Genomic DNA, 10813 nt, shown 5'->3' with positions numbered 1-10813 from the left:
GTAGCCTAGTGGTTAGAGTGTTGGATTGCTAATTCGAATCCCTGAGCTGACAAGGTAAAAATCTGTCGTTCTACCCATTGAACAAGGCAGTTAACCCAATGTTCCTAGGCTGTAATTGTAAATAAGAATTTGTTCTTACCTGGTTAAATTTAAAACAAATTAAATTCAAATTCAGGATGATGAGGTAGGAATAAATGCCTTTAATTAGTGGAGTAGGGTGGTGTTAATTTTTATATAATTTTGAAATTAGTGAGCGTAGTGTTAGAGGGTAGGGTATTTATTTGTTACATTTTATCTATCAAGTGAAGTGTAAGGGAGTTGTACTCCAGTGTAGTAGGTGGCGGTAATGCAACAAATTGGATGCCTCATAGAAACCTCATAGAAGAAGAACGTCATTTTGTAACACAGGTTCGGGACACAACACCAAGGTACGAAGACCACTTTTGCAACAAACATTGGTGATTTTGTTGTTTTCATAGCTACATGAATATATCATGCAAAACGTAATAAAAATAATAAGATTATTATGAGACTTGGAGCAGTTTTATGCATCAGAAGTTGATTGTCGTAGCCTGTTTAGCATGCTAGCTAGCTACTGTAACGTTAGCTATCACAAAGTGGAGGTCATGGTGGGACGTTAGCAGGTCCTGCTAGTGCTATGCCAGGGGAAATGTGTTTGGCTTTTAGCTAGATTTTTGACGATTTCTCCTTATACACCTTTGAACATTAGGCCCGTGAAATGTTACAATTTCAGTGCTATGCATCCTTATCTAACTAACACCTCTGATTAGCTAGCTAAGTTAGCTAATGTATTGAGTTGACAATGACAACAGTATTCTTTGTTCAGTGGCGGCGAAAAAAGTTGCCTGACACATAAGCAATAGGTACGCTTCCTTGGCATGGATTTTATGATGACATTCATGTAACGGCGCCTAATGTTTTTGTGTTGTATTTGGGCCGTGTCACGTTGCCATTGGGTTTTGTAATGTTGTTGCTTGAGCTTTTGTAATGGGGATGGAACTGAAGCCTGCCCTGGATGTTGACCAATGTATTTAATTGTATTGTGGCTACATTTTAAATTATTTGAACTATCTAGTTGTGCACTTGACTGCATCCTGTCCCGCAACCAGTTATCAGGATGCTGTCCTTGTCCCGGTTGGCTTTGGTCTGTGCTGCGGCTCGGGGCCCAGTTGCTGTCTGTCAAGGCAGAGTGACGTCCATTACACGATTCAACAGCACAACTGCTGAGGTATCCTTCCACAAGCTGTGTAAAGTGCAAACTTGACAGTTCCAGACTATTGGTACCAAATATTCTGTATTGTATTTAGACTATTAGGCCTAATGTTTTGCAATCTCTTTAGGCACCACCAAAGAAGACCACATTTGGACCCCTGGCTGACCAGGATAGAATTTTCACCAACCTGTATGGCCGACATGACTGGAGGTTATATTACAAACGGTTCTCTATACACAATAACACTCTACACAGTGTCAGAAATGCTGGCCTTTGGGGTATGAGAGCTTGGACCAGCATTCTTCATCTGTACAATTATAACATTCCATGCATATTACTTAATCATACAGTAATATGCTAATGTAATACTATTCTTAGGAATTAGGTGTCATATTTCTACTCTCTCCCTATGTCGTTCCAGGCTAAAGGGAGCACAAAGTCGTGGTGACTGGTATAAGACCAAGGAGATCCTGCTGAAGGGAGTGGACTGGATCCTCAACGAGATCAAAGTTTCAGGGCTGCGGGGGAGAGGTGGAGCAGGGTTCCCCACCGGCATGAAGTGGGGCTTCATGAACAAGCCCAGTGATGGCAGGTCAGTGGTACTGCCTATGTTGCTCACGTGATGCTCCGTTGTGACGTTTCCCCTAGGTACTGATCTAGGATCAGCTTTCCCTCCCCCAATACTAACCTTAACCATTAGTGGGGAGAATGCTAAGTTTACCCAAAATCAGAATCCAGGGGCAACTTTACCCTACACCCCCATTTGACGCTGTGCCAACTTTGACCTGAGAAAGGAATCTAAAACTCCTATCCCCCCTTCATCTGATCTTTAGACCAAAGTACCTGGTGGTGAATGCTGATGAAGGAGAGCCTGGCACCTGTAAGGACAGGGAGATCATGCGTAACGACCCCCACAAGCTGGTGGAGGGCTGCCTGGTGGCCGGGAGGGCCATGGGAGCCCGCGCTGCCTACATTTACATCAGGGGAGAGTTCTACAATGAGTCCTCCAACCTGCAGGTGAGAGCGTGGACTGCATGAAAAGGGAAAACAAGTTCATAACTACAATGGCTTAGAGGTTGATCTCTAGACGGTTATGCTTACTCTTCTTAGATGTGGCACACTTTTTCACCTTTTCCAATGTTCTTAGTACGTTCAACACATATAGTTTCTTTTTAAGGTAATTTATTTTGAATGACTTTCGTTGACGTCTTCTTTGATCTTGGCCATCTCCACCCGGCACAGCCAGAAGTGGACTGGCCACCCCTCAAAGCCTGGTTCCTCTCTAGGTTTCTTCTTAGGTTCTGGCCTTTCTAGGGAGTTTTTCCTAGCCACCGTGCTTCTACACCTGCATTGCTTGCTGTTTGGGGTTTTAGGCTGGGTTTCTGTACAGCACTTTAGGATATCAGCTGATGTAAGGAGGGCTTTATAAATAAATTTGATTTCATCCCGGTTTTGACCTCAGGTGGCTATCAACGAGGCCTATGCAGCTGGTCTGATTGGGAAGAACTCCTGCGGCTCTGGCTACGACTTTGACGTGTTTGTGATGCGTGGGGCTGGTGCCTACATCTGTGGAGAGGAGACAGCACTCATCGAGTCCCTTGAGGGCAAGCAGGGGAAGCCCCGCCTGAAGCCCCCATTCCCTGCTGACGTTGGTGAGTTTCTGAGGTGGAGAGGAAGATGGAGTCCTCGTCCCCCCCCCCCATGATGTACAGTGAGGGGAAAAAAGTATTTGATCCCCTGCTGTTTTTGTACGTTTGCCCGCTGACAAAGAAATGATCAGTCTATAATTTTAATGGTAGTTTTATTTGAACAGTGAGAGACAGAATAACAACAACAAAAATCCAGAAAAACACATGTCAAAAATGTTATAAATTGATTTGCATTTTAATGAGGTAAATAAGTATTTGACCCCCTCTCAATCAAAAAGATTTCTGGGTCCCAGGTGTCTTTTATACAGGTAACGAGCTGAGATTAGGAGCACACTCTTAAATGGAGTGCTCCTAATCTCAGTTTGTTACCTGTATAAAAGACACCTGTCCACAGAAGCAATCAATCAGATTCCAAACTCTCCACCATGGCCAAGACCAAAGAGCTCTCCAAGGATGTCAGGGACAAGATTGTAGACCTACACAAGGCTGGAATGGGCTACAAGACCATCGCCAAGCAGCTTGGTGAGAAGGTGACAACAGTTGGTGCAATTATTCGCAAATGGAAGAAACACAAAAGAACTGTCAATCTCCCTCGGCCTGGGGCTCCATGCAAGATCTCACCTCGTGGAGTTGCAATGATCATGACAACGGTGAGGAATCAGCCCAGAACTACACGGGAGGATCTTGTCAATGATCTCAAGGCAGCTGGGACCATAGTCACCAAGAAAACAATTGGTAACGCACTACGCTGTGAAGGACTGAAATCCTGCAGCGCCCGCAAGGTCCCCCTGCTCAAGAAAGCACATATACATGCCCATCTGAAGTTTGCCAATGAACATCTGAATGATTCAGAGGACAACTGGGTGAAAGTGTTGTGGTCAGATGAGACCAAAATGGAGCTCTTTGGCATCAACTCAACTCTCTGTGTTTGGAGGAGGAGGAATGCTGCCTATGACCCCAAGAACACCATCCCCACCGTCAAACATGGAGGTGGAAACATTATGCTTTGGGGGTGTTTTTCTGCTAAGGGGACAGGACAACTTCACCGCATCAAAGGGACGATGGACGGGGCCATGTACCGTCAAATCTTGGGTGAGAACCTTCTTCCCTCAGCCAGGGCATTGAAAATGTGTCGTGGATGGGTATTCCAGCATGACAATGACCCAAAACACACGGCCAAGGCAACAAAGGAGTGGCTCAAGAAGAAGCACATTAAGGTCCTGGAGTGGCCTAGCCAGTCTCCAGACCTTAATCCCATAGAAAATCTGTGGAGGGAGCTGAAGGTTCGAGTTGGTAAACGTCAGCCTCAACCTTAATGACTTGGAGAAGATCTGCAAAGAGGAGTGGGACAAAATCCCTCCTGAGATGTGTGCAAACCTGGTGGCCAACTACAAGAAATGTCTGACCTCTGTGATTGCCAACAAGGGTTTTGCCACCAAGTACTAAGTAATGTTTTGCAGAGTGGTCAAATACTTATTTCCCTCATTAAAATGCAAATCATTTTATAAATGCGTTTTTCACGATTTTTTTGTTGTTATTCTGTCTCACTGTTCAAATAAACCTACCATTTACAATTATAGACTGATCATTTCTTTGTCTGTGGGCAAATGTACAAAATTAGCAGGGGATCAAATACTTTTTCCCCTCACTGTAGTAATACCAGAATATGGAACTAATCATGGCATGGCAATGATATGTTTTTGATGATAATAGGTCAATTTAGAGGTTAAACAGAACACCTTCTACACCAATAACATCCAAATATCCTTTAACTTTTCTTCTAAAGGTTTAGTTCTAAACTGGTCGACCATTTTGTTCCCTCCAAGGTGTGTTTGGTTGCCCAACAACTGTCGCCAACGTGGAAACGGTAGCCGTGGCGCCCACTATTTGTCGCCGTGGTGGCACATGGTTCCTAGGCTTTGGCAGAGAGAGGAATTCGGGCACAAAGCTCTTCAACATCTCAGGTCATGTCAACACCCCCTGCACAGTGGAGGAGGAGATGTCTATTCCTCTCAAGGACCTCATCGAGAGACACGCAGGTATGTCCTTACCATACACCACGTGAGCATTTAAAACTGAGCTGCATTTCTCTTCCCAATGTATAATAACCACCTCACCATTGTTGCTACAGTTAGCAAACATGTCAGTTCAGATATCCAATATATGTACTGTATGTTGTCTTAAAATCTTCTGGATTGCTTTATTACTAATTTAAGATTATCAGGTGGTTTTGTATCAAAGCCCTGAATCAGGTTTCCTAGTAAACACCACAACAGAACCTTTTCAGTATATATATCGTACTTGTTCATTAACACATGTGCAGCCTCAATTCAACTGACCAAAGTGAATGTCTCTCTCTCTCCCAGGTGGTGTGCGCGGTGGATGGGACAATCTGTTGTGTGTGATCCCTGGAGGCTCTTCCACACCCCTCATCCCCCGTTCAGTGTGTGACACCGTGCTGATGGACTTTGACGGCCTAGTCCAGGCTCAGACTGGCCTCGGCACTGCCGCTCTCATCGTCATGGACAAATCGGTAAACTCTCATCCACACTGTATGGGCTGGTTTCTCAGACAGTGATCAAGCCTAGTCCTGGAATAAGAAACACTTTCAATGGACAATCTCCATTGAAAAGGATATTTTGGACAGGTCTAGGGTTAATCTGTGTCTTGGAAACCGGCCCTGTATGTATAAGTAACAGTATAACACTGATGAGAAAGTGATTCTTACATCTAGGTTCATTGATATTATATCTGACACATTGAGATATGTTGTTGAGAGATGTACTTTCATTGCAGACTGACGTCATCAGAGCCATCGCTCGCTTGATTGAGTTCTATAAACACGAGAGCTGTGGCCAGTGCACCCCCTGCAGGGAGGGTAAGGAAGGCTACTTAACTATTTTGATCCTAATGTTGTGCCTTTTAAAGACTGCTACAAGTCTTTTTCTCTCTCTTTCTACCCTATTCCCATATTTATCTTACTTATTCTCTCCATCTTACTTATTCTCTCCATCTCTCTTTCAATCTGTCCTCTGTGAAGGAGTGGACTGGATGAACAAGATGATGTGGCGCTTTGTGAAGGGTGATGCACGGGCGGCTGAGATCGACATGATCTGGGAAATCAGCAAGCAGATTGAGGGGCACACCATCTGTGCTCTGGGTGATGGAGCCGCGTGGCCCGTACAGGTAAATACAGGATATGCTGTATACAAAGTGCATTCTGAAAAAATTCAGACCCCTTTTTCCACATTTTGTCACGTTACAGCCTTATTCTAAAATGAATTAACTAGTCCTCCCCCCTCAATCTACACACGATACCCCATAATGAAAGCAATAACAGGTTTTGAAATTTTTGCAAATGTATAATAAAAAAAGAAAAAATGAAATCACATTTACTTAAGTATTCAGACCCTTTACTCAGTACTTTGTTGAAGCACCTTTGGCAGCGATTACAGACTCAAGTCTTCTTGGGTATGACACTACAAGCTTGACACACCTGTATTTGGGGAGTTTCTCCTATTCTCTGCAGATCCTCTCAAGCTCTGTAAGGTTGGATGGGGAGCATTGCTGCACAGCTATTTTCAGGTCTCTCCAGAGATGTTCGCTCGGGTTCAAGTCCTGGCTGTGGCTGGGCCACTCAAGGACATTCAGAGACTTGGCCCGAAGCCACTCCGGCTATGTGCTTAGGGTCGTTGTTCTGTTGGAAGGTGAACCTTTGCCCCAGTCTGAGGTCCTGAGCGCTCTGGAGCAGGTTTTCATCAAGTATGTCTCTGTACTTTACTCCGTTCATCTTTCCGTCCAACCTGACTAGTCTCCCAGTCCCTGCCGTTGCTTCACCGTAGGGATGGTGCCAGGTTTCCTCCAGACGTGACGCTTGGTATTCAGACCAAAGAGCTCAATCTTGGTTTCATCAGACCATAGAATCTTGTTTCTCATGGTCAGAGAGGCCTTTAGGTGCCTTTTGGTAAACTCCAAGCGGGATGTCATGTGCCTTTTACTGACGAGTGGCTTCCGTCTGGCCACTGTACCATTAGGCCTGATTAGTGGAGTGCTGCAGAGATGGTTGTCCTTCTGGAAGTTTCTCCCATCGCCAGAGGAACACTGGAGCTGTCAGAGTGACCATCGGTTTCTTGGTCACCACCCTGACCAAGGCCCTTCTCCACCTATTGCTCTGTTTGGCCCGAAGAGTTTGGTTGTTCCAAACATCTTCCATTTAACCCTTTCACACGTACCATTACACGGGGTGTGATCGTTCTACAGTGGTCCCTGAAGCGTACGATCACACCCCGTGTGATTAGAACACTCATTTAGAACGCTCATTTAGAATGGCCAGTTTCGAATGACGCAACAATCAACATTTGAGCTGGCCACACTTTTTTCAGAAACTATTTACACAAACACAGTCCTTACAAAGTTATGTCCAGAATGTGAGCAGTTTATTTTTGGATGCAATGTTCAGATATTCACAGAAGTATCTATAGCATAACACAATCATCCTAACCGGAAAAATGTAGGCTACATTTGTCCTAGCGCTGAGGAAAGATTAACGCAACACAAGCGGTCATATTTTCTATTTCTCGGCTGACATAAACTACAATATGAATTAGCTAATAGCAATTACTATGTACAATTAATCACATCACGGGTGAGCTCACCGTTGATCAAAATAATTGAGTAAAACACTCTAGAAATCGAAAGTAATCCGACGATTAGTTTCAGCGCGCAGCCATGCTTTTTTACCTCACAGAAACCGAAGATAATAAGAGAAGACAAGATGAGTTGTTGAAGGGGTGTGGTCTATCATCATTCACGTCCCACATTCACTTCCTGAAGTTCTCAAAAAATGAGTGAACCCTTACTCACCTCATTTTGTTATAGCATCTTTGGTCCGACAGACGATCAAGTGAAACCCAGAATGCATTGTATGTCAACAAACATGGCTCCAAACACAAAGCTGGAATTAGCTTAGCTCATCATAATCAGTACAACCTTCAAAACATTATTTTACACACATACTATGCGCCCTTTACAATTTATGCAAAAATTGGAATGCATGATTTATCACGGGTAATTGAAAAACGTAAATAAAATAGTAAATATATCAATAATACCACACAAAACATTTTCTGATAGTGATTTATTGATACAAATTGCGCGTTTAGGCAGTCAATCACGGTAACCTCTCACTCCCACTCTGAGCCATTCAGTGGTGTTGTTTATGTAACAATCACATCCTGGAATGGAGAGAACATTCGAACATCACGTGCATAAAAAAAACTCATGCTGGGGCGACCGTTAAAGATATTTGGAACTCACGCGTGAAAGGGTTAAGAATGATGGAGATCACTCAGCTTTTGGGGACCTTCAATGCTGCAGAAATGTTTTGGTACCCATCCCCAGATATGTGCCTCGACACAATCGTGTCTCGGAGCTCTACGGACAATTTCTTCGACCTCATGGCTTGGTTTTTTAATTTAAGCATTTTTAGAATAAGGCTGTAACGTAACAATGTCTAAAAAGTCAAGGGGTCTGAATCATTTCCGAATGCACTGTACATACACTCACTGAGGCTCAACTTGTTATGCCTGATTCACATTATAGTGCCAAGCTAAGCTATCATGGGCTGGCCTGGTTACACAATAATCCCTCATTGTGAAAATATCCAAGCCAATCCAATGGTTCAAGTCAGTCCTATAGAGTGAGCCATTAGTGTCTATTGGTGGTAAGTAATACAGGTTTCTATGAACTCTGCCTGCATCTCTCCATAGAGACTGCTATTTAAACAGACTGTATTTGATTTGGTAATAGTGTAGTCGGCTGACTTGCCCTTTTCTTAACTCACTCTCCTACTCTTCTTTCTCTCTATAGGGATTGATCAGACATTTCAGGCCTATTATGGAGACCCGAATTGCAGAGTTCCAGCAGAAGGACCAAGCCAGAGCTTAAATCACTCCTTCGTCCCTTTCCTCTACCCTTCATTCACAATTATTTAAATAAGAATGCGTTGCCTCATTCATTGTGAATAATTGCTTTCCGTTTTTGCCTTTGTCTGAAGTCGCCAATAAAGCTGTATGTAACTAAAATTGTTAAGCAATTTAACAGTTGTGCTGTATACAGTATATGTATTGTTCATTTAAGACTTAAAAAAATTCAATCTTGGAATTGCTATTTGTTTCTTCATTTTGATGAATCGGTATTTGTCTCTCCTGTCGTTTAACAGAAGGAACATTGTTTTGGAGCATGGTACACAATTGCAGCTCTTGATGATACAAATGAACTACTGTATGAATATCAGTATCCTGCAATTGCCTTGTGAGGTCATTTAAATTTCTCACAGCAGAAATAGATGAATCCAGAGTGAAACAGACCAAGAACAGTCTGGCATGTGATCTTACTGAATTAGGACCCCCCCCCCAAAAAAACAAAAAAAACATTTTATTTATATAATTTTTGATTGGGCTCTTCAGATAGTATATGAACATTTCATAAGCCTATATATATTTTATTTTTGAATTACAGAAAATTTGCTTTAAAAATACATGTTCTCTCAGCCTCATGGCAAATGTGTAAAATAGCATGAGTTTAGCTATTAATCTGCAAATGTTTCTCTGCCCCGTTAACTTTGCGGGCCCCGCGAAATGGAGCTACGCCACTGTTAGGACCGCATGGTCTATTAAGGACATACAATGCCACAGTATGATTCATAACACCCATAAAACCTAGCGGTCAAACAGGAAAATGGTTCCAATAGTTTTTATCCACCATTACATTTTAGAAACACCACCGCTAACTAACTAGCCATTTCACATTGGTTACACTCAACCCCCTTTTGACCTCCTTTTCCACAGCAACCAGTGTCTGGGTCACAGCACCAATGTAACAGTTTAGCTTCTGTCCCTCTCCTCGCCCCAACCTAGGCTTGAACCAGGGACCCTCTGCACACATCAACAACTGACACCCCACGAAATATCGTTACCCATCGTGCCACAAGAGCCGTGGTCCTTGCAGAGCAAGGGGAACAACTACTTCAGGTCTCAGAGCGAGTGACGTCACCCGATTGAAATTTCACATCGGTTACACATGGTCACGCAGTCGTGGGAGTACAGGAGGGGGCTGAGAATGCACCCTTGTGTTGAGGATCAGCGTAGTGGAGATGTTGTTTCCTACATTCACCACCTGGGGGCAGCCCATCAGGAAGTCCAGGACCCAGTTGCACAGCAGGGTTGAGACCCACGGCCTCGAGCTTAATGATGAGCTTGGAGGGTACTATGGTGTTGAATGCTGAGCTATAGTCCATGAACAACATTCTAATGTAGGTATTCCTCTTGTCCAGATGGAATAGGGCAGTGTGCAGTGTGATGGCAATTATTGGGGTGGTAAGCAAATTGAAGTGGGCCTAGGGTGACAGGTAAGGTGTAGGTGATATGATCCTTGATTAGTCTCTCAGAGCACTTCATGATGACAGAAGTGAGTGCTACGGGGCGATAGTAATTTAGTTCAGTTACCTTAGCTTTCTTGGGAACAGGAACAATGGTGGCCAGCTTGAAGCATGTGGGGACAGCAGACTTGGATACTGATTGTTTCAATATGTCCGTAAACACACCAGCCGGCTGGTCTGCACATGCTCTGAGGACGCGGCTAGGGATGCCGTCTGGGCCAGCAGCCTTACGAGGGTTAACACGTTTAAATGTTTTACTCACGTCGGCCAAGGAGGAGAGCCCACAGTCTTTGGTACAGGGCCGTGTCGGTGGCACTGTATTGTCCTCAAAGCGCGCAAAGAAGTTGTTGAATTTTTCTGGGAGCAAGACGTCAATGATCGTGATGGGGCTGATTTTCGTTTCGTAATCCGTGATTGTAGATCCTGCCACACACTTCTCAGAAGTCACTTGTTGACATGTTCTGTTGCAGATTCAAATCCAGACGAACTCAT

At 43.8% G+C, this 10813-nt stretch overlaps 1 protein-coding gene across 5 annotated transcripts; it reads left to right on the top strand.

Moving 5' to 3' along the window:
- The first annotated feature begins 329 nt into the window (after nucleotides 1-329).
- On the top strand, nucleotides 330-9045 carry ndufv1 (NADH:ubiquinone oxidoreductase core subunit V1). Of its 5 annotated transcripts, none has more exons than XM_029731181.1 (11): nucleotides 330-428; nucleotides 1097-1249; nucleotides 1362-1444; nucleotides 1656-1826; nucleotides 2068-2251; nucleotides 2697-2886; nucleotides 4710-4922; nucleotides 5250-5416; nucleotides 5680-5761; nucleotides 5924-6069; nucleotides 8752-9045. In XM_029731181.1, the coding sequence occupies exons 2-11, from the start codon at nucleotides 1139-1141 to the stop codon at nucleotides 8827-8829; spliced, it is 1425 nt and encodes a 474-aa protein (XP_029587041.1). In that variant the 5' UTR covers nucleotides 330-428; nucleotides 1097-1138; the 3' UTR covers nucleotides 8830-9045. The 5 variants fall into 5 exon arrangements, with proteins under 5 accessions (XP_029587041.1, XP_029587039.1, XP_029587038.1 ...); XM_029731179.1 differs by having other exon boundaries at nucleotides 338-428; nucleotides 1131-1249; nucleotides 8752-9006; XM_029731178.1 differs by lacking the exon at nucleotides 330-428 and adding an exon at nucleotides 441-458 and having other exon boundaries at nucleotides 8752-9006.
- Nucleotides 9046-10813: the final 1768 nt, after the last annotated feature.

Source organism: Salmo trutta, chromosome 34 (genome assembly GCF_901001165.1).
Source record: "Salmo trutta chromosome 34, fSalTru1.1, whole genome shotgun sequence".
In the NCBI taxonomy this organism is placed as follows: domain Eukaryota; kingdom Metazoa; phylum Chordata; class Actinopteri; order Salmoniformes; family Salmonidae; genus Salmo; species Salmo trutta.
Note: the sequence above shows the minus strand (reverse complement) of the source record. Positions and strands in the feature narration are given on the sequence as shown.

Coding starts and splice junctions, on each gene's coding strand:
- ndufv1 (XM_029731181.1), top strand. CDS start 1,139: ATGCTGTCCTTGTCCCGGTTGGCTTTGGTCTGTGCTGCGGCTCGGGGC. Junction 1,827..2,067: donor AACAAGCCCAGTGATGGCAG/GTCAGTGGTACT, acceptor TCTGATCTTTAG/ACCAAAGTACCTGGTGGTGA. Junction 2,252..2,696: donor ATGAGTCCTCCAACCTGCAG/GTGAGAGCGTGG, acceptor TTTTGACCTCAG/GTGGCTATCAACGAGGCCTA.